Raw genomic sequence first — 23615 nt, 5'->3', positions numbered from 1 at the left:
GCTCGGGGCGCTCTCCCTCGGCCTCGCTCCTCGCCGCCCCGGCGGGCACGGGGCAGGGCGGCCCGGCCCGCACGTGATCGGGCGCGGGAGCCGCCGCGGTACCTGGAGGCGGCTCCTCCCCGCTGCAGGAAGGGAGCGGCCGGCGGGGCGGCCGGATCCGCCGCGGGGCCGCCGCTCCTGAGGCGCGGAGCCGGCGCGACCCTCGGCGGCGGCGGCCATGGCTTTCGGGAAAGCCCCCAAGGACCCTTTCGGCACCGCCGTAGGGCGCCTCATCGGTGAGTAGCCGGGCGGCGCGGAGGACACAGCCCGCGCCGTGAGGGGGAGCCGGGGGCGCCGCTTCCCGCCTGGCGCCGACCCCCCCCCCCCCCCCCCCCGATACGAGGCGGCCGCCCTGGTCGTTTCAGAGCGGGCGACTTTCGGAGCGCAGCAGACCGAGGAGTGGGGCCAGTTCCTGCACATCTGCGACGTGATCAACGCCACGGAGGAGGGGTGAGCGCGGGCTCGGCGGGCGCGGGGATGTGCAGCCGGACACGGCTGTCCAGGGAATCAGGACATGCAGTCGGCCGGGGTGCGATGCGCACGCGGAGCTGAAGGGAAGCGGCAGCCAGCGAGGTGCAGGTGCCGGTAGCTGTGGCCGCTGGGGAAGAGCTTTGCCCGCAGCAGTGGGGGCCTTGTTCAGGGGTCAGGTCTTTGAGGCTCTTTCTTAGACGAGCAAAAGGTGTCACAGGTGTCGGCAGCTGAGGTTCGGTCCAGCCTGAGCTGCTGTCGGCTAGAGCCGTGGCCACCCTGAACCCTACAGTGCTCGAGTAACTGCTTGTGCCCAAGTGTGTCCTCTGCATGAGCAGAAAACCCCTGTGGGAGCAGACAGCATGCAAGGTCTGTGAACTTGGCGCTTTTGACTCAATCAGGGTTCCCCCTCAGGTGTTTTCTGAGCCTGCCTGCATCATGACAGCACAGGAGTCGAGTGACACTGAGTTCCTGCTCACGAAAGAGCTGTAGTGTCACCCGTCATACCTGGTGTGTGTGGCCAGGGCTGCAGAGCAGCATGGTTGAGCTTTGATACTTTACACTTTATCGTTCCTGTGTCTGAAATGTGGAAATTAATTTCCACGTAAGATTTTGCTTTTTTGTGCTGCAAGAACTAGTTGCTACCGGGAGCTGTTCCTAGCCCTGACTGGAGGGCTTTCTTCAGAAGAACAAGGTAAGCCGTAGGGTCAGCACAGTTAGTTTGTCTCATACAGGTTTTGCGTTCCTTTCATTTTTTTCCTGATCCCATGCGCTCACTCACGGCCCTGACATAGGGCTGGGAAGGTCAGTAATATTCCCAGTTGCTGCCATCAGCAGCTTCATGCTTTAAGCCTCAGCGTTAGTTTTTATGTGGAGCAGCTCTGCAGCAAAGCTCTTTTAAATAAACAACTTCCTCTTGTGCGTAGCTGGTGCCCACTGAGGAACTTCTTATAACTTCCTCCTAGGCAACTGGTCACAGTGGTCATAGTCAGTAACAGGATATTAGGAACAGCAGAACTGCTGTATCTAATTAGATGAATGGTTATTTTAATGCAATATGCAGCTTCTGACTGGCATTCTTCCAGATGCTCCAGAGAAGGAGCAAGAAAGAAGAATGGAATAGCTTTCTGCCAGGCAAAAATTTCCTCTTCCCTTTCCCTCTCCTTCCGTCACTTCTGTTTTGACTTGATGCTCTGCTAGTGCAAGTAAGTGTGGCAGCTCTGCTGACATAGCATAAAAAAAAGTAGAGAGACCTTTTTTCTTTTCATGATCAAGTCTTTCAAATTGAAAAGTGCAATAATGGCAAAAATACATTTAATTTTATTGACTATGAAATATTTTCTAAAAAAATACATTTTTTCATGTTCAAAAGTTGTCTTTACGCATTGCTTCATCTTAGATTCTAGAGAGAGCCTAAAGAGACTTCAGAACATCTTGATTTGGTTTACCGTGGGCGCTGAGGTGACCCTAATTGTTGTAATATCTGGTTACACTATACATAGCTCATATGAAACAAGCAAAACTGTTTTCCACATGTAATTTTCCACCTCTTTCCTCCTACATAGATATCTAAACAGATACAGGTTGTATATATAGAAATCAAAATGACTAGGATGGAAATGCCACTATCTTTGGCATGGAATGAGTTGTCCATCTGAACATGGTAATTACTCAGATTAATTAAAATTGCCCTGCCATTATAGGATCAGAAGCTAGCCGAGACATCCCTACTCTTGCCAGTATACTCCCAGAAGAATATTTTTTGATTGCATTATATTTGAAAAATGGGTATTAGTCTACTCTGATACATTTGGCAAATTTTGCTCTCTTTTGTGGCAATAGAAGATAGGTAAGTAAATCTCTTGTACAACAGGGAAAATATAATTTTGCAGGAAGCTATAGAGAGCAATAAATTCATTCCTTTGCATGAGTTTCCGGAGTAATCTATGGTTGGCAGTAACAAACTTGATTCACTGCTCTGTAACTCTAGCTTGGTGCTGAAGTGATTTTGCTGAAATCAATGGGGCAATTACTTTAGTTTTATAGGAGGTGTAAGTATAGGGATAAATTTGGTCCCATATCTCAGGCCATTATTTTGCGATCTTGGATGAAGTTATGAACTTGATAAGTCTAAATTTCTGGTACCTTTCTCTATTTCATATCTTGTCACAGGCCTAAAGACGCAGTTAAAGCATTAAAGAAAAAGCTTTCCAAAAATTGTAACCATAAGGAGATCAGACTTACCCTCTCTGTAAGTACAACTATATTTATATTAATCAGACACAAAAAAAAGAAAAATATTTGAAAGGTTAAGATGTCATGCAAGTTATCGTTGGCACAGCTGTCTGAGACATTCTCTGTGTTTATAGCACTGGCACAGCACTGATCAGGTGGTGTATATATAGCTCCATACAACTACTGGACGATTCCCATTCTTCCTAAACTATTTTTTTAAGCTAACTCTGTACTAATAATATGGTTCTTACTGACTCTGAGTGTCTGTACCTGAATGCCCCACCTATTTGTGAAAGATACAGGGCCTGGGATATTACATAAAAGCTGTATTTGATTGTTCTATTACTCACATTGTTGTACTGATCTTAGTTAAAGCATGTTATGCAGCATTGTGGAATGTGTGATATTTGTTTTCTAGAACCAAGTGTTGTCGCATATTGGTGAGAAATTTCAATATGGGTAACAATGGTGAGTTGAGCAAGGGAGCAAGGTACAGGATAAGCCCCATAGGATTCAAATATTATGATTAAAGTTGAATGACTGGGAATATCCTCATTTGAAGAGAATATCTCACTTTGAAAATATCTAGTCTTCAGAATTTCACAGTCTCTGACCTTCACCAAAGTTTGGACCACAGTTGTGATCAATGTAGGAGCATGTAAACATAGTTCTCCATTGTCTGCTATATAGAGAGTGTAGAAAACATTAAGAAGTTCCTAATACTATCAAAAAATCTACTGATTCCCCAGTTGAGTTTCCTGAGTTATTCGCAATAAACTAGAGTAATTGTGAGAAGACCTTTATGTTTTAAACTCTTGTGGATTTCTGTATTTCATTCTTTGTCTAGAAATAGCTTCACCATTTTCTTTTTGGGAAGATGTAGATGTCTGTCTGCATTACACTCTAAATACCATTATTCATGGTTTTGGTATTTGTTGTGCAAAATCATTATCTGTATCAACACATACTGAGAAGTGATTACGAAGATAGGCAATTGATAGTGTCAAATTGTAGGACACTTAGTAATTGCCCAAGTGTCACCTGACGAGTCAGAGATGGAGATAAATATGTTAAATATACCAACATATACCTTTAGCTCATTCCATTTCCTCACGTCTTTCCTAGTTTCCTCTTGCAGTGTCTTATGAATCACCTTTCTGTGTGTTTTGTGTTTGCATAACAGAAACACGCTGTTTCTGTAATTGCTATCCTTGTATCAGATCTGCTTTCTTTATGCTACAGATTGTGTGTGTCTTAGTCCTCTGTATGTCAGACAGAATCAGCTGGAATTAAAATTGTCCTTAGATGTAGGAGTCTTTATCTGTAGATACACACAAAATGACGTTCTAGTTCAGCTCTTACGGAACATTAAAATGGAAAAAGAATGTTTTTGTGTTATACTCAAGAATAACTTTATCATCCTGACCTGGAAGCTCATTGTATATGCTTGGAGATGGACTAGATACCAGCTTGCAGCTACACAACAAATTCATTCTTTTTCTCACAATCTTTTCCAGTTTTCAGGGCCCTTCTCCCTCTCTCTTCTCACCCACTCACATGTGACTGTGCCTGCCAAGCAATCTCATCCTTTTGGCCCAGCTTCTTTTCTGCAGGCTTTCTCTCCCCAACTTTCTAGTTCCTTAATCATTTATTTGTTTATTTATTTTAATATAGATGCCAGCGTTTCCTTCAACTCTCCCATTTCCTCCTTTTGTTTTTGCATAACTGTCCTGGCTCCTTTCCTATTTCAGTTTTTCTCCCTGTTGTGACATAAGCACTTGCAGGTATAAAACCTTTCCTTTGACCTCCATGCTGACTGCGTTTGACTTTTAGCTCCTTTGTTTGCAAATCACCTGTAATTGTAAAGATCTATAAAGAGCTACAGATTACAGATATTTTGTTTTGCGAGTTCTTGATTGTTATACTAAAGTTGTTCCTACTGCTCATTTTGAAATACTAGAAAGAAACAGGAAGACATTGCAAATAAAAATCTGGGAAATATTTTTCAGTTTCTTAAAAAAAAAATCAAATACAAGTTACCATATTTTATGAATTCCCGTCTTTTCTCCTAAATGCCTACCAAAAAAAAAAAAAAAAAAAAAAAAAAAAAAAAAAAAAAAAAAAAGAACCTTTGTGTTCTGGTGAACTGTGCCTTTCCTGAAGCATATGCTGTCTTCCAGCTTTTGAGAAACTGGCACAGTAAATATAACAAAGAAGACTACAGATTTGCAGGCGACTTTTGCTTTGACGCATACTTTGATCCGGTTTTATTTACTTGACCTTCAAATTCTGGAATTTAATCTTTCTAATGAAACTGCTCTCTTAAGGAGCTCCTTCCCAGAGAACGTTTGCAGACTGAAATGTTGTGAAAGTCTCAGCCTGGAGTGGCAGCGTTGCATATGTCAGTCCTAATTCTGTCACTGAGATGTGTTAAATCTAAGCAACGTCATTCTCGTTGTGTGTCTTTTGCATGTGTGCTTATTTACTCTCAGGAAGCAGGGTGAGTGCCAGCTGTGTGATCTCTTGGCTCTGCCTTAGCTTCGTGTGCTCTGATCTGGGGAAGGGACCTGGCGTTTCCTAAGTCACGTGGACTGAGCTGTATGTGTGTCAGGCCATAACGTTGCATCATTCACTATCTTTGATAAAGCCAAGAGGTCGGGCTTGGTAGTGCTGATTTCATAATCACAGAATGAGGAGGATTAGGACTTTCAGGCTGGAATCCAGTAAAGTATTTATTACTTCAGTCTTCAATAATAATAGACTTTGAATAGACCACATAAAATCTGCTTGCGCAGTGAACACTGAGACTACTGATAGTTTTCTCCTTAGACCTTGTTTTGTTTTCGTCAGGCATTTACTGCAGTGCCCCCCGTTGTGAAGCCTGCAAGTGCTTAAGAGCTGAACAAATAGCACATGGAGCATTAAATGTGCCCCCCTTAATGCTGTTGTCCACACACCCGTGTGCACATAGAATACACACACACTTGTGTACAATAGCAGTGGGAGGAACTTGAATCTTTGTGTTGTATTATTGCAAAAGATTTCAAAGAAAGTAAAAGACTATATTTGATACTGCTGTTCTTAAAACATGTTTCTAGAGAGTTTCCGTAATTCTGTGCGTTTGACTTGGCGTCGGACCCATTGCATCCATTGGAACTATTTGGGAAGATGTGGTCCTATATGAAATGATAAAATGAACGTATTGAAGCTGAACAAAAGATGTTATTAGCCTAAAAGTGACTTGTTCCTTAATGATCCAGATAAAGATACTGGAGCCAAGTTCTTTTTCTGAAATCAGGTTAGTTTTACTGTAAGGGGACTGCACTGGCATGACTAAGTGGAGGATCTAGCCCAGTACTTTCATTTATAGAGTAAAGAATCAGTTCTTCAAGTAGGGGGGTAATAGTAGGGAATAGCATGCCAAATTTCCCATATACTAGGTTGGAAATGTTTTGCAAAAACCATCTTTGAAGTACTGCATAGGTAAACGACTTGGCCTATTAGCATATGTTTCATGTAGTCTTTCAAATGAGAACTAATGATTTGAGCCAAGAGTTTTGGGTAATTATTTTCAAGTTGATTTTTTTGCACAGCTGGCACTGTCTCTTTGTTCTGCCTTTTCTTTATTTCAGCAATATATTCTCATCTGGTCTTACACTTCTTCTTCCATAAGGTCTGATCACATTGGGAGGATACCCCCAAGCCCTGAGGCTAGAAAGTGAGTTGCTGCTCTAGGAAAGCATATTTCATCTACTCAGTCATGAGCATGGTAGTGTCCATTAAAATCTGTGTATCCTTTTGAGAAATATTTCCTGTATATTGCGTGATTCAGCAGTTGTATGTTTATAAAAACATGACATCTTGCAAACTCCTGCAAATCCTACCCTCGTCTTTCATCTTCCTGTCTCCCCCTCAGACTGGAAGGGAGGGTAAAGATACAGTTGAGAAATAAAAAGTACAGGATTGCCCACTTTTCACTAGATGAGAAAGCACAGTTTTAAAAGCAGAATTTAGGTTTTTGGGGTTTTTTTTTTTTTTGGTTGGTTGGTTGTTTCATCCCTGTTTCTTGGTTAGTCTCCACTTGAAGGAATAAAGCGTTTATTAATCTTATTTTCTTGTCCTGTAGAGCTCTTCAGCGTCTTTCAGGCAAGATACTTGTGTGCTAGGCAGTGAAATAATACTACTCTTAATGTATATAAGCCATTTTTCATGCTGTAAACAGATTTCCTGCAGTTAAGATACTGTATGTTCACTAACTGCCATGGCATCGGAATAGGTGTGATCATACCTCCTGTTCTTTTTTAAAATAGGGTAACTGGCTAACCCATTTTTTATTTGCTTAGGAATAACAATGCACATAATGAACTGCCATCCATAGCAACCTTTTCAGATATTCTAGTGAAATTGCAGACATTTATCTGTTGATGCCTATTTGTGCTCTTCACAATAACACCTTGAAATAAATTAGAGAGGAAACAAAAGCAGGCGAATTATTTTTCCTAGCATTTGTGTAATGGAGGCTTTTTTTTTCCTGCATACAGTTGCTTGACATGTGTATAGAGAACTGCGGCCCAAGATTCCAGTCTTTAGTTGTGAAGAAAGAGTTCTGTAAAGACAAACTAGTGAAGCTGCTGAATCCGAGATACAATTTGCCTATTGACATGCAGGAGAAAATCTTGACGTTTATCATGGTAAGTCTTGAGTAAATAGTGTGTATTTGTGTCTCTGCTGTAGGGTAAATATTTAATGATGCAGCACATTGCTGTGCTTTAATGTATTCATGGGAACCTCTTATTAAAGAGGACCTGTTGCTTGTTCTTGCTGCTCCTGCTTCATGCAGGAACAACATGGAGTGAGATACAAGGAGGAAAAAAAACAGAAGTAATTCTGGAAAACCGTCAAACTCTGCCTTTTGGCATTCTCCTCCCAGTTTGTGTGGGCAGCTTTCTCTGTGGTTGCTCTGAACACGCCGGACGAGAGGAATCTTTGAAGCTTTCAGCTCATTCATGCTGCTTTGAATGCAGTTGTTTTGAGGAGGGTAAGGGAGAAAACAAGTAGCTCCGGCAAAGGGAACCCCCTCCCATTATTAACATGTGTTTTAGAAGCAATTTTAGGACCTACTGACTCTCCATTTTTTGTGACTGTTAACTGTTTCTGCTTTTACAAAACTAGACATGGGCCCGAGGGTTCCAAGGAATGGTGGATGTGAGTGAAGTAAAAGAAGTTTATCTAGAATTGCTGAAGAAAGGAGTGGAGTTTCCATCCTCTGACTCCAGCACAGGGGTATCTAAGGTGAGGATACATAAGGATCCTGCATGAGGATCCTGCATTACCCATTGTAAGTCAGAAACAGGATGTGTTAATTGTATGAGCTCTGTAGACAGAAGGTGTGTTTGTTTTGTTTTGAAATGCTCCGGGGCAATCTATGACCAACTTCCTCAAGGACGTGAGCAGAAATCAGTTTCAATTACTAAGATCAACAAAGAACTTGGCCTAAATAATAGTATCTTTATTTAATTTCAAACCACAGATGAGTGAATGCATTCTCAAAAAGGAAGCATCTGTCTCTTGAGATTTTCAGAGCATTTAAAGGGTTTGGGCATGCTTTTTACATCAAAATGAATGAGAGTTGAGTATTCCAAACTTAGCAGGTTTTGAAAGTCTCAACTGAGCAAGATCTTTATGAAAACACCTATCATTCAGAACATAGGTGATATGTATGTTTACTTATAAACTGAGAGAGGTAGAAACTTATAACAAAAGATTATCTATACATCTATCCAGATGTTTGCAAAGCCTGTATGAGGTAATCTCTACCTTCATTATTTAAACCTGTATGTCATAGGTATTATTGCATAGTATCTAGGTTACATTAAGTTATAAATATGGCTTGAGCATTGGATATCAGCTGAAAATGCAATATACTCTCTAGAGTAAATCTTTTCAGAATTTGTTTTCTATTAGAAATGATTTCACAAGACCTTGGAGAGGTGTGAAACCATTGGGTGGAACCTTGCAATTACAGAAGTAGATCTGTAATCAGTGCGCAGAGGAATGGTTTGGAGTTATCCTGTGTTTGGTTGTTGACTGAATAGTAAAGTGGACAAAAACTCATTTGGGAATGTTTGAACAAGCTCTATAGAGATTACTTTTACTAGGCGTTTATTTTTCTATGCTAAAGTACAGAAGAGATGACTTTGCCTACCACATCTAGCTCAGCAAAGTCAGTGGGAGGTATTCTGTTGTTTTCAGCACCAGCAGACCTGAATACAATGTTTGGCTCAGAGTCAGAAAACAAAAAATCAGAAATGTACAGTCTTGGGCAAGTTTTTTTGTACTGCTGTTCAACCCAGAATGCAAATGAAGCTTTTTGCAGTCCAAGTTTTCCAGCTTTTGGATCCAAAAAACTTGTTAGTATTCTTCCACAGAGATCCGGACCCTGCCTCTGCTTACACACATGATCCAATTCTAAATTACCCTTTATTTTAAGGTTACAACTGTACTTTAGGAGGGACTCTTCTTTCTGTTAGATAGCTTAAGAGCTCAAGGAGACAGCGTGGTCTTAGCCATTCCCACTTGATCTCAGGATGGAATCATTTGCAAACAAACTCATTTAAAAGCCGAATTCTAAGTCTGATTGCATTACAAAATAGCTGTTGATTGTGAAAAAACTAATGCCCAGTTGTCTAGTCTGATGAAGATGCTCTGATCTGGATGCTGGTTTCAATTCTTCCATTAAACCAAATCTCTGATCTCCTCTCTTTCAGCAAAGATCATCTCAGTCTTCTACAAAGAGCTCCCCATCTTCTGCTTCCCCTGCAAAACGGTCCTTATTCCCTCATCCGACTGGTCCAACATTATTGCTGACTTCTGAGCAGGTACAGTACTAACAGACTCGAAGGCTGGAGATCCCGTTTGCAGGATGCTGCAAATGCAGTTGTGATTTCCACCACCTGAGTGCATAAACCACTAGAAAACCATCCCTTCAAGTAGCATAGTTCTGTATTCGGGACTGTAGGTTTGCCCTATCCTGAAGAAGTTTTTATGGTGGTATGGCCAAGCAGAGCATGAAAAAGTAGGTTGAATTAATGTTAGAGCATGGCTCAAGTGGGAAATGGAATCATTTACTTGATCATGAAAATTTCCAGTCATCTTTTGTGATGATAATATGCAAATTCATAGAAATTACTTCAAAGATAAGTGAGGAAAAAAAAATTTATTTTTACCTGAGAGTTGTGCAAAGAATTTATTACAAAAAAATGGAAAGGAAAGGATAGTCTGCTTTCATTTCTAATTATGCTGTAGATAACTGAAAAGAGTAACAGCCTTGTCAATAGTGGGAGGACTTAACCTGAAAGCCCTGAAGGAGAAATAGTAGATTCAGATTTAAATCTCAATTTGATGGGATGTATAAAAGCCAGCCTAATTCAATGTTTATTTTCATGAAGAGTCACTGGAGTTAAACAATGTTAATTAGGCCTGTATTATACTTGACAGAGAAGAAAGCACATATTAGAAGTAAGAATTATTCTGGCCACTCTGTTTACATACACAATATTCTGTCATGTTGAACTGAACAGATTGGGAAACTGTACAGTGAACTGGATATGGCAAAAATGAATGTGAGAGTCATGTCATCAATTTTAAAAGAAAACGTTCCTGGCTCTGAAAATCCAGATGATATGAATCTTTTACAGGTATGCTATAATTCATTTGGTAAGGTCCATTGCTTTGTTTTGACCAATGTTAATTTTAAAATATACATTGTGTCCTTTCTTGTGACACCTGTAATATAGAAACCAACAGCAGGTTTCTATTTCTGGTGGTGTTCGGCTCTCTCATTTCCTTCACCTTCCCCTGACATCAAGATAGCCTGGGAAGGACAGGACAACTTGCAATGTAAATTTAAGCTCTGGGGAATTCCAAAGGCAAAAAGAATACCATAATAGAGGGTTCTCTGTTAAGTATGTTCTGTGAAACAGCCCCAAGAACATTCCAGTTGCACATAGCTGCCCTGTGGGGAGAAATGATGACACAATGTCTCACATATCCATTCTGGAGTTTTCAGGGATCTCTTTATTATTACCAATCCCTTGAAGGCAGACTGGAGGCCAGTGAGGAATATGAAGCATTGTTTTTTATGTGCATGACCTCAAAGACTGGGAGCTTACTGTGCAACAAATGAAGGCACATGCTCTTCAAGCGTAGCCTGAAGGAACTGTATTGCAATAATCAAGTTTGGGTTTGACAGTGAAGATACAGTCTTCTTTTTATGATGTCACTATTTCTAAACACTTCTCTAAATGCTGGATTTTCTACTTAAGAAACTTCAAAATGCTGTACTACTGTAGCATTGGAGTAGCTAGTGACCTGTACCAAATCGACATTTTTCTGATTCTTGTTTTCTGCAATAATTCAGAAATTGTATCCTTTTGTTTCTAAACATACCTTCAAACTTATATGATGAGGAAACATTTTTTTCATAATTTATGAACATTAAATGTGTTGGAGAACTGATGTAGTTTCCACAACCTTCAGGTGTGATTCCCTGGCCCAGTGGAGCATCCTTCCTCAGCAAGGAGCTCTTGTTGAGAGGTATTGAGTAGACTTCAAAGTTGAGCTATGCAGCTGTGTCCTTTTATGTATTGTTTCACAACTGGTGAGGAGTGTGAGGGATGGAGGGATAGCAGCAGTTTCCCATTGCATCCAGCCATTTTTGACACCAGTGCTATTGGTCTGGGGGAACCAGACAGCCCTTATGTCCACAGAGAGAGACAGAATATTTCTCTTAGTGCCTTTGGTGACCCTTGAAACTCCTGGCACCTCCAACACCATCTCTTCCGCAGAAATCTGTGGAGCTATAGGTCCAGGGAGGAAGTGTCTCCATAGCAAGATACCAGGATCTGAACAGAGTAGCCTTCAAGCATAGGCACATAGCTGCAGCAGTAGATTGCAGAGGCCTCGCTTTACCCGTGCAAAGGAATTGAGGAGAGGATGTGGCAGCAATGGACACCACCTAGCAGCTGGTTGGATGCACAGTAGTTAGCTTCTGCACTGCTGCTGCCTCTTACTGGATTGCAAAGATGCAAACAGGCCTTGATGACTTAACCAGCCAGAGAAAGGTACCCCCGGTAAGAGATAACATTGGTTTATTACACTTGGCCACCTCCATCTGGTCCCAGACAAGGTGTTTCACTTGTGAAACTGGAAAAGTATGTCCTTCATTTCCAGGCTTCTGTAATGGTCCTTCTGGACGTGGATGCATATATTAAGTTGCCCACAGTAAACTGGTAGATTCTTATTGACACTCCCAGTAATAAAAATGTTGGCAAAAGGTTGAGGACAGGGCGTGGAGTTCCCATTCCTGGAGGAGGGAATAAAAACTCATTCCTTGTACATTGATTTTTACCGTTGTTGTTTATTTCTGTTCCTTTCTTGTTTCTTTAGAGACATGTGAAGCATCAGGATATGTTTCTTTCAGTGTTTACTGAACCATTTTGTTTCTAGCTTTACATGGATTGCTTTCATTAGACTTTTGCTGTTGGAGAACAGAGTCCATTATGAAGAGAGCTGCTTGTTTTAGGCTTTGAGTGAGCTGGAGATGGTTAATTTCTGTCCCTATGATTATCCTGTATCTCTCAATAAAACTCATAACGGGATAAATGACATCAGAGGAACATAATCTCGGTTCTGTATCTTTGTAAGTGACCAGTCCTGCTTTTCCCAGTTTCAGGCAAAGCATGAGACAGCAGGTTCACTTGAAATATTATGCTGACCATAGCCCCTGTCAGCTAGTAGGAGTAACAAATGCTTTTAGCACCAGGACAGGAAGGAATTTGGGTCAAGGTCATCAAATGAGAAGCATTAGCCCAAATTGATTGCAATTGCTGCTCATTTTATTAAACCGATAGACCAACTCTGTGCAATTCTGGCTTTCAAAACGTACGGGTCCCTGTACTGGCGTGGACAGGAGCGAAACCTAGCGAGTCTGTGGTTGTGATGAGTGTCTGTGTTTGCCTCCTTTTTGATCATAAGATCAGGGAAGCTGGTCTGCCTGTATGATGGATCCATTAGAAATGCACATTTTTGAAATGAGGAGCAGATAATAAGATGTGCAGTTAAAAGGCTCTTAAATTTAATTACTAACATCAAGCTTAATATATTTTTGAGTTTTTTTTTCTCCTGGGCTGTGAAGACACAACTCTGTGAGACAGAGCCCTGTGTAATTGTTATGGGGGTTTTATGTAGGGGTACAAAATTGCTTTATACACAAATATAACTACTTATGTGAAATATTTTTTTGAGTGAAATCATATCATTTTGAAAATAAAATGATATGAATAGCCATGTGCCAACTGAGTCATTTCCCCCTTCTTTTCTTTTTCCTTAAGCAGAGCCAGCATTTGCAGATAGACTGTGGGGAGAGGGGGAAAAAAAAAGTTGGCTGGGTTAAAGTTCCTGTTGCTAAAGAATTTGTTTCTTTGAACATGCAAAATCAGCAGGGAGAGGAGCATAAATAAACTGACTTGCATTTCAGCTGGCAGTAATGTAAAATTCTACTCAATAAATCTTCAGAAATCTCTTATCTGCTGATTCTGCTAGGTTTGTGTTACTTTCTTAAGAAGTGCTTGGATTAAGCTCATCCAAATTTCACTTGAGCTCCTCTGTCCTTTGGGCTTATGATTTCTTTCTTCAAGAAAGCCGTGAATCGCGTTCATTAAATTGATGTGAAGTATCCTACAGAGTTTAATTGCATAGAATCACACTCAGTTCAGATTTTCTCTGAAATCCTCATAGAGGTTATGTTTTCTTCTCTCTCTTTTTATTATTTGTTTTTAATTTGTATTTGTAATTTAGTCTTTAGAGACAGATGAGCCTTTGGAAATGAAGGTGGGTCACAGTTGGGGGTAGGGTAGGCATCGGAGTGCTGCCTGCAATGATAGAAGTTGTCAGCCTTGTTTTGAAGACATCAAAGACATGAAAATTACTCTGTTTGCAACCCTTGGTATGTGTGTGGTTTGTTTAAATTAAGGAATGTTAGCCATGAGTCTGCAGTACTCAGTTGCCTTATCATTCTTCTCCAAAACCAACGAATTGGGAGACCGCAGCTAAGTTTTTTGGTTTTTTGCTTTTTTTCATTCCTCCCACCTTGGGCAGAAACTGTATAAGACCTGTCGGATGATGCAGGAGAGGATCATGGAATTGTTGGTGACAGTGGAGAATGAAGATGTGATAGTTGAATTAATACAAGTAAATGAAGATCTGAATAATGTTCTCCTGGGACATGAAAGGTAAATATAGAACCCCTCTCCTAGGTGTCTCGACTGGATAAATGCATGCAGTGAACACAAGTGGACCATATAACTAATGTTGATTCTCCACAGAGAGACAGATATTATCCTTAAAAAAAAAAATCACAAAGAGCAAAGAAAATCACAAAAGTAGAAAATTACGCATTTGCTGTCCCCTCTACTTTCTCAGAAGTGATTCATAAAGGTAGTTAGAAAACTATTAGAATCGGTTAAAACAAATTAATAGTGTGCAAAACTATACAAAAACTATTTAGGAATTTGCTCTTTCTTTCCTGTAATGTGCAGTAGATTTGCCATTAATCAGCTACAAGCTCTTTCTTCCTGGGGAGTCCTCCTTTCTGTGAACACACTTCCAGGAAAGAATAAACACCCTCCTTTCTAAATACCCTGGACAGCTTTACTGCAGAAATCAGCCATGAAATAGCATTCTGCATCATTGCATGCTTGAGAATTACTGGCTTTTCTCAACTGAATTGGAACAAGCTGTCCTACCTGTCTTACAGGGGGAAGTGTTTATTCTTTCACACATGGAAGCACTACACTGCTTTGTGTTGACATCCCACGTATTTGTCTCTTACGTCATCAGTAGCGTGACTAGCAGTTAGCAAAAACTAAGTTCAGTTTAGACTAAAAATTCCAGTATTTTCCTCCACAAATTCAGAGTGAATATAATCATGGGGAGCATTGTGCTTTAATGGGAAATAACCTTTGGTGATATTCTAAAGACGATTATGCATCACGGGGCAATGGTTAAGGAACAAATTAAAGACTTTTGCTGTATGCATATGGAAAATAGGATCTTCCAAGGCCATGTGAGGAGCTATTTTGAAGGTTGAATGGATTGAAGTGCTTTATCCATTACACATTTCTCCATTACTTATCTCTTAAGGCAAAGTAAATTGGCATAGGTAGATGGGCTTGAGGTAGCCATCCTTTCACAGAGTGCTGTAACTTCTGACAAGCATTAGAAGTGTGAAGACCTGTCACCTACTTTGATCTAACAAATGAAGCAAATAGTAAGAGAAATACACTAACAGACATGAATGTGGGGTAGGGAAGAAGAAGAAAAGGGCATTTCTAAGAGGCATTTATCTTACCAGTTTTTAAAAAATCATGATAGGTCTCTGTTCAAATTGTGCAACACAAAGTAAAAGAAACAGGATTCAACATAATATAACCAGAGCTTAGACTCTTAACCACAAGATCCACTGCTGTCCTTGAAACTCCTTTTGAGCCAATCATGAAATTCCACTTGGTTCTTGTTCCTTACTGTGAGTAACTCTGGGCTTGGTTTTGCTCCTGGTGCCTCTTTAACAGAGAGAAACTGCATGCTCCAAAATTTGTTTCATCTGAAATACTACTGTATGTATTACCATGTGCTTTCAGGGTTGGGATATTTCCAGTTTTTTATGTTAGTAAAGCAAAAATAGAATTCTGTCTTCTGTAAATCCCTTTTATTCAACTGTGGGCTTACACTTTTATTAATATATATATAATACACTTTTATTAATATTAATGAATCCTAGCAATGTCAAGAATCTCCTGAATTTTGAATAGGAGCTTGTGGTTCCAATTCGACGAATTCCTTAGAAAGACTCGCCCAGTCGTTGAAGGAGCAAATAATTTGGCCATTGTGTAACTGGAACGAAAACTACTGCAGTTTAGGGCTATTATCTTATGTTTCGTATTTAACCAGTCTTTCTGAGTGCAGATGCAGTGCACTTGAGATTTGGTCAGTGGGAGGATTTATTCAGTTTGTGTTTGCAACAGAAAGATTAATTCTTTGGGAATCTCTCTGAACAGTGTGAAGTGCAAAGGACAAACTGATTTTAACCAGCTGCATCTACCTCATGCTGGTTTTATTGTTTGAAGACAAGTTATGTTGCATTCTCTGTTTCTCTTTATTAATATGGAGTTGGGATTAAATTGGGAGCAGACATCGTTGTGCAATGAACTGCCTTAGTGCACATAGCCATGACTCCCTCTAGCGGCTCTAGCAGCTTCTCGGTTCTTACTGTACCGTAGATGAATTGGAAAGGTTTTTGCCTTTTATTCTTCCCTGCATATGTTTTTTGTAGGCCTCACCAGTTAGATAACCATGGAGTACAAGTGCAGTTTTGTAGGCAGTCTTAATGTAAGATTCTACTGCTTGAGATCTGTATTTCTGAATGGACTAGCCTTATGCATGTCAAGTATCACCTACCTGGGTCTCCTCTGCCTTTTTTTGGTTCCCAATACATACTTCTTTTTTTTTTTCTTTTTTTTTTTTTTTCAGGTGTTCTTTTTGTTTCTTTCCTCCAAGTTTCCTCCTCCAAGTTTCCTCCTCCAAGTTTCCCCCAAGTCTCAAAAGTCCTCTCATTATTTCAGGCACATGTCTCAGAGTAAGTGTGCAGTATACCCTGGGGAAGGGCTCAATGGACTTCTGAGGACAGGCGGCTTCCTGGGATACAGCTCAAAGACTGTTCTGGTCAGAAGAAGCCAGACTTGGCACAGGATGAGCTCCCTCACCTGCCTGGCATGAGTACAGCAGCAGACTTACCTGTGCTTCGGTTTTATTTAAAAGAAACAGATGACTGTCTTCAAAAATGAGCCCTAGAATAAGCATTAATGTGATCAGAGAGGACCACAGCATTGGAGTAATGAGGCAGGTTGCTAGTATGGAGATAATTGCCACAGAGAAAAGCACCTGTAGTGCATGTTCTGTTCTTCTCTGGAGTTCTTTGAAATCAGCCTTTGTCAATAAAGGCCCGGTTTTAAAAATGATGTCACTGAAATATCAGAATGAACATTTAATTATACAATTTCAACAGGTTCTCTCGAAATAGAGTTCGATTTTTGGAGAATCAGAGAATACAACGTGAACGGGAGGAGGTGAGTGATTGTAGATGTACCCACGAGCTGCAGGACTCTAAGCGTTTCTTTCTATTCATTGTGAGAAATATGTTTTTCATATACACAGATCTTTTTATTCTCTGATTGAGAGCTACAGCTTGCTGTCTTCAGTAGGATGCTTGCTGCTCTATTGATTTTTCAGAAGTTTCGCTTGGACAAGTCCATACAACCTCATGTAGCTAAAGCAGCAAATAATGTAAAATCTAAGATGGAAGCTTGGTAAGGAAAAATAGGAAAGAAAGAAACAGCAAAAGAAAATCTGTTCAAATGCTGTTTTATCACCTGTAAAGCTAAGTACTATTGCCATACATGAAATGAGGAACCATAGTGAGTTTTTTTTTTCATTTATTCTTGTGAGCATTTATAGACTGAAATACACTGTTACACGATCAGAATTACAATTACTGATGCTCTTTCTCCCCTCTGGGAAGTCAGAGTTTTTTTCTGAATTTTGAAGAAAGGCATGTAGATGCATCTCAGCAAATCTTTAGTGGCTGCCCTTTATTGATTAGTAATTATGGTTGCTAACTGTGTTGCCCAAAGTAATTTTGCGCATGTTTCAGCTTCTGCTAAGCCACTTTTGCACAGTCATATAGGACTTGATATGAAAATGACCTTGTTATAAATGCCAAATACAGCTAATAATTACTAAAGAAAGAAGACATTCTTGTTTTCCTTGAAAAACTGCTATTACTTCATTCAGGTAATTTTTTTTTTCTTGGCTTAATGGTTGCAGTGTTGAATTACGTAACAGTCCAAGTGATGCAGTCTGTGCATCATAAAATTATTCAGGAGTCTTCAAGTTTAAAATAGAATTTTTTTTTTGATCTGATATGGCCAAACCATATCATTCAATGGTGTGGTTTTATTGGTTTTATTAATTTTTTATTGTTTATATCATTTTTAATTTTAACACATTTACAGGAAACATTTTTCTGTGTTCTAGGAAATTGTGAGATTTTTTTTGAAGATTTCCCATCCCATGTAAGATTGAAAAAATTAATCTCCTAAAAATAATTGCATAGTATCAGTCAGAAAATTGATATCAAACTTGTAACTAAACATACTCACATTTACGTTTTGGAATTGAGTCAGTTCCATTTCCTACTTTGAAACTGTCTTTCATAGTTTTTGGAACAGTAACCTTGCTGAAGCTTTGTTTTCTGGAAAATATTGATTTATTTCAGTAGCTATATTGCTTTCAAAACAACGATCCTGATCTTGTCAACTGCTATCCAGTTCTTAGTAATGAATACATTATGATTTAGAAAGCTTATATTCTGTAAAAATAGCAATTGCATGTTTAAAACTGTACAAAAATTATTTATTTTAACTTTCTTCCCTGTTATATGTTAAGCTGTACAGGAAACAGCCATCTGCCCCCTCAAGTGATCTACTTGACCTCTCTGCAGATTCTCCATCTCCTGTGGTGGGAACATCCCACACTCCATCAGCAGTGGTGGGAACAAACTCTGAGATGTCTCCATTCTCAGGCCTTAGTGAGTGATGAATTCATATTTTCCTTGCAGTCTAGTGTCTTAAACCAATAAAAACTTAGTAGAAGAAGAGAGAAGGTCCTTGAAAGAAAGTAAACTAGCTGACCTTAGCTTTGAGGAGTGTGATAATTGATGTGTTTTTGTAAGTAAGGTTTATGTAAGGTAAGATAGCATTAAGGGTCTCTGGTTGCAGTGGAATCAATATTCCTGCATTATTGAAATTTGAAATCTTGGAGTTGTAATAATTTTGTCTTTGTGCTTCACAAATAGAAGTAGAGTTTTGGATTTTTTTTATATGCTTCCACAACAAAACTTTAACCCCTCCACCAAATGATAACATTTAATTAATAATGTTTATTAACATTATTATTAATTGCCACTTTGTATTTTAGATTGCATATCTGCACGCCCTGAAGATACAAAGAGGCACCATCCATCAATTTATCCACAGCTAGATTTAGCAACGACTACAAAATCCCAGCAGTTCCCGTAAGTAATCTCTTATCAAGAAATGGTAGCACTAAATAGCACTAGATAGTTAACAAGATAGAGATATCTGTCCTATGCAACTGATCCAGTGAGTTTAGGGAAAGCTCAGGTAACACAGCTAGTTAATACTTTTACACACCCATTCAGGAAATTGGGAGAAAAACTACCTTTGCTCTAGACATTACTTAAAGGCCTTTATCTCAAGTGTGTAAATATACGTGGAAGTATTTATGATTTTCTGCTTGAGTAAAAGGAAGTAATGGATGAACTGTAGAGGTCAGTAATTAAATGGTTTAAGACAGGAGGGGAGTCCTTGCAGCTTGTGTCTTTTACACAAGTGGGACACTTGCCCACTTGTTCCGCTGCTCTCAGTTGTGACATATGAAAAGAAATAGACGAGCAAAAAAAAAGTGTAATGATCAAAATATATATTAGTAGTAGTTTCTCAGTTGTTTTCTGTTATTACTCTCTCCTAGGCTCGCAAGTGATGCACAAAACAATAGTGCAAGCACCGCGGCTGGCCATACATATAGTAATGTGAGTACCAGTCATATTCAGAATGATCATCCTTTGCTGAAAAATGGCAGAAGGAGAGCTGTTTGGGTTTACCCTGATGGATGTCCAAATATCCAAAAAATACCTTATAACTCTTCTGCATACATCAGATAATGCTCTGTCCTAGGTGACCTATGCTTGATATCACAGATTGCTCCTGTGAAAGCAAATTTGTTTTGAGTCCAGGACAATCTCAGTGGAGTCTGGAAAAGCAGTTGCTGTATTATTGGTATTTAATCTGATGCCATGTGAAGAAAGCTGAGATCTCGTCCTGCCACCATTGTGTTACTCTGGTGTATTCTCTGATTCAGATAAAACCAAGAAAAGGAAAAAAAAATCAAATGCGACGTAGGACAGGGGATGTATGCTGCAGACAAAATACCAATGACAAATGGAAAATAAAGAATATGAAGGGACTTTAAGGTGTTTGGTGTTAGGAATTTGAATGCTAATCTGTGGTAGGCAGTATGAAATCCCCCACACTCGCATCTCTAAAGAGCAAGTTGAAGCAGACAGCTGCATTATGATTACTGCAGTCTGAATCTTTGTAGTATAACAAAGCACATCCGAAATAAACTACAGAGCTGTGCTATTGATAAACCTAACATATTTTGAATTTTAACTGTGTGGAGAACCTATATTAATTAGACTCATAGCCGTTGACCTAATCTTTTAGGAGTTGTCTGCTATAGTTTGAGAGTCTAAAGTCAGTAGTCATGAAACTAAGCCACAGTGATTCTTACAGATCAGTCTGTTAATGCACTATACTGCTTGATTTCCTTAGCTTACAACTCTCTTAAGCCATGTGCCTCTGAATCCAGTAAGTCTGCAGCCTGGACATACAGCATCACTAAATGGAGTATCACCAGCAGGTAAAAAAAATACTGCAAACCCAACTTTCACATGGATGTTAGTGCTTTTGAGTTTTACATAATGGTTGTTAAAGACTAGGAGCAGCAACAGTGATGGCAAAATCACATGTAGTTTGTGGTCTGTCTTAGAGATGCTCGACCATTTTAGTGTTTAGAGCAACAAACACATGGGAAATAGACTTCTGGTTTCAGAAAGATTTGAAAAAGTAGCATGCATTAAGCACACTTGTCCTTTACGTTTAAATATGAATTAATCTGTCCATCTTTGCCCTTCAGCTACATCAAAGAGCAAGTCACAGGCATCTCATTACTATGAGATAATGGAATTTGATCCCTTGGCTCCCAAAGAGTAAGTAACTTTTAAAATCAAGTATTTACATGTTTCTTAGGTGCCAGAGGCAGGACGGCTTCTTAGAAGGGCTTTTCTTCTGAGTTAGAAAACATGCCACATTAATTAAGTTGTTACCTGACCAATTGGACTTAGTATAAATGGGAATGGCTGCATTTTGTACTTCTTTTAATGCACCTGGCGTAACCAACCAAAGGATAAACAGTAAACTCACAAAAATTGAATATCTGCAAAAAACTTACTTCTGAGGAATTGTCGATTTCTGAGTTAGTTTATAAAAATGCTTTGTTGAGATTTTTCTAACTAGTGTGCCAATTACATGTTGTGTGGTAAACTGGCCCTTTACATTTTGCAGTCATGTTTCCAAACTTACTCCATCAAAAGTGGAAATGTCCAGAGGTATCTGATTACATGTGTAATCTGACACACCACAGCATTAGTTCTTTGTTTCTATGTAAATGTGAACATCTTACAACTGATGCTACTATATTAAGCAACCGCTTTAAACTCTTGGCAGTTTAAGATTGGGCAGGATTTTATTAGTGCATTTTTGTCTAACTAATATAAATCAGCTGTGATGTGGGAACTTCCCTATTCATCTTCTTTCAGAGCTATTTATGAAGAAATTGATGACAATCTTCTGAAGCCAGAAGTTAATAAGGATACACAATGCTGAGAGTGGACATGAATTCTTTCACTGAACACATATATGGTTCTCTGGTGCCAGTACTGTGCACCATTTCCATTAACGTATAAGTGAATAAGGGAACGATTATGCATTTTCACATAACAAAAGTATTGGAATATCAAGCCATGTGGAAGTGGAAAAGTTACTTGGATATTTGCACCTTGAGAATTTGTCTGAAATGTTCAACTGTGTACTCTCTGTGGTGCCTTCTGTGATTACCTTTAAGGTACTGGGGCCTTTAAAATATGTTTTCCAAACTAAGCTGTCCATGAAGTAGTACTTGGCATGTGACACAAGCTAAGCAAAGAGTCTCTTGCAGCTGCAGAAGAAAGCTTTTCCTTCAAGTTTGCTCCATTGTACTGCTGTAGCTTTTTATGTAGCAACCAAAACACCACTTGTATGTACAGAAACTCTATAATCCAATCTCTGTTTTAGCCTCTTTGCTGCCTGTGTTAATCTCCATGGAAAATGGTAAGGGCTTTCCCATATGTAGAAATCCTTGGGCCTCTTCATAATTGTCTGAAGACATTCAAAGTTAAACTGTTTGCCTTTATATTCTGAATGCACAGAAATGTTTGGATATTTTTTTATTCATAGGAATCTGAGCTGGGGCATTAGGCACTGTCATCCATTATTAACAGAACAGAAAAATGCTGCTTGTTCCTATGCTGTTATTACTTTAATTTTATGTACTCAGTAAATAATGGAAAGGGATCGATCATTTTCTCTTCAGTGTTCCTGCCCTGCAGAGACTTTTGTTCTGGTACAATGCAGATGAGCATTAGTTATCCAGTTATTTTAATCAAGTAATTAATAACAGTTCTAGCTTTAAATAAAGTGCCTTCTCTATTTTTATGCTGAATGTAAAATTTGCACTTAAATTCAGGAATTCTGAACTGATACAAAACTTGAGATAACTGGTACAAAATTGAGAACTTTGTTCATGTTCATACTTGGTAGGCTGACAGTTTAAGTACTACGTTTTAAGCTTTCATTATAATAACCTTGTGGGTGATACCAAGTTCTCAGTCTGTTACAAAGGTTCTGTAGTACAAGACTCCAAATAAAACCACTGCTTACTGAGAATTTAACCTCTGTCACTTTTGAGTATTTACCAGCTAACGTCCAACGCCTCAAAATGCCAAAAGCAGGTTTGAAATGTGAATCGTGGTGGTGGTGCAAGTACCTGATTAGCAGTTCTGCAGCTACCTGCTGGGCCAGCAGACCAGCTTTCCTCTCTCAGAAAGACTGTTTTGAAGAGTTGGGGGCAAGGGGTTGGCTGAATCAGCAGTGCTCTACGGTGGATGATGCTAGTTAAACTTCTCCAGCATATCTTCGAAAAACAGAATGGATACAGATGTAAGAGAAATGGCGGGTACTCAGCTTAGGGAGTTCACTTTTGAAATATGGTCGATCTTTGTGTGCATATTTGGGCTTTCCAACTTAGGGAAAATTTGCATTTTTAGGAAACTGGGCACTTGGAAACAGGCTCGTGATGCTTTTGTCAGAGGAGAGTCTTTTTCTTTTGAAACATTGGACCCGAATAAAGCAGTACATGGAAAACGGCCAGAATCAGTTAAAATTTCAAAAAGCAAATGTAGCCATAAAACAACTCGGGTAAGAATAGATTTTTTTTTCTAACCTAGACTCAAAGAATTATCTCGAGTGCATTTTTCTGAACACAACTGAATTAGAGATTATAATACTGTCAGGATTTCTGATATTTTTATATGGATATTTCACTTATTATGTTGGACAAAAAGTATTGAAGATAATGGAAGAATTTTTAAAACTTTAATAAATACACAGTGAAAATCTAACATTACTATCATCCAGATTGTTTTAAATTACAAATATATTTAATACAATAATGCATTTTAAAGGTAGCTTCTATATTTTCAAAGACCATTTTTAATTTGCATTTAAACATGATTGAGATGTCATTGAACGTTATTTCTGATATACCCATTATCTTTTTACAGTCAGAACAAATTAAGTGATGTCTTCTGTTAGATCTTGTCTGTTGAAAGAGTTAGAAAAAATTGGGCTGGCAAATGAGACACTGGGACAAGACTAGTTCCGGTCTGAGACTGGGTAGGTCATTTAAACTTGCTCTGTAACTTGCTGATTTGCACAGCAATTATTATCCCTGCCACATAGATAATGACAAAAGCTACATAAATACAGGCTTACGTGTTCTGGTTGTAAACACTCTGAATA

At 39.2% G+C, this 23615-nt stretch overlaps 1 protein-coding gene across 2 annotated transcripts; it reads left to right on the top strand.

Annotated features, from left to right (window-relative positions):
* The first annotated feature begins 200 nt into the window (after positions 1-200).
* On the top strand, positions 201-22357 carry TOM1L1 (target of myb1 like 1 membrane trafficking protein). Of its 2 annotated transcripts, XM_026046902.1 has the most exons (15): positions 201-275; positions 405-489; positions 2680-2758; positions 7284-7433; positions 7915-8034; positions 9510-9620; positions 10323-10439; positions 13900-14033; positions 16865-16925; positions 18304-18445; positions 18835-18931; positions 19408-19468; positions 20271-20358; positions 20635-20707; positions 21317-22357. In XM_026046902.1, exons 1-15 carry the CDS (start codon positions 218-220, stop codon positions 21381-21383), a joined length of 1443 nt encoding a protein of 480 aa, XP_025902687.1. In that variant the 5' UTR covers positions 201-217; the 3' UTR covers positions 21384-22357. The 2 variants fall into 2 exon arrangements, with proteins under 2 accessions (XP_025902687.1, XP_025902688.1); XM_026046903.1 differs by lacking the exons at positions 201-275; positions 405-489; positions 2680-2758 and adding an exon at positions 6410-6460.
* Positions 22358-23615: the final 1258 nt, after the last annotated feature.

The sequence above is a fragment of the Nothoprocta perdicaria genome, unplaced genomic scaffold (genome assembly GCF_003342845.1).
Source record: "Nothoprocta perdicaria isolate Ctin4 unplaced genomic scaffold, notPer1 scaffold_46, whole genome shotgun sequence".
Classification (NCBI taxonomy): Eukaryota; Metazoa; Chordata; class Aves; order Tinamiformes; family Tinamidae; genus Nothoprocta; species Nothoprocta perdicaria.
The sequence above is the reverse complement of the archived record's forward strand: the minus strand, read 5'-3'. Positions and strand labels throughout refer to the sequence as shown.

Bases quoted from the DNA above. Each gene is read 5' to 3' on its own strand.
- TOM1L1 (XM_026046902.1), top strand. From the start codon at position 218: ATGGCTTTCGGGAAAGCCCCCAAGGACCCTTTCGGCACCGCCGTAGGG. The intron at 7,434-7,914 runs GTAAGTCTTGAG...TTACAAAACTAG, and splicing joins AAATCTTGACGTTTATCATG to ACATGGGCCCGAGGGTTCCA. The intron at 19,469-20,270 runs GTGAGTACCAGT...TGATTTCCTTAG, and splicing joins CTGGCCATACATATAGTAAT to CTTACAACTCTCTTAAGCCA.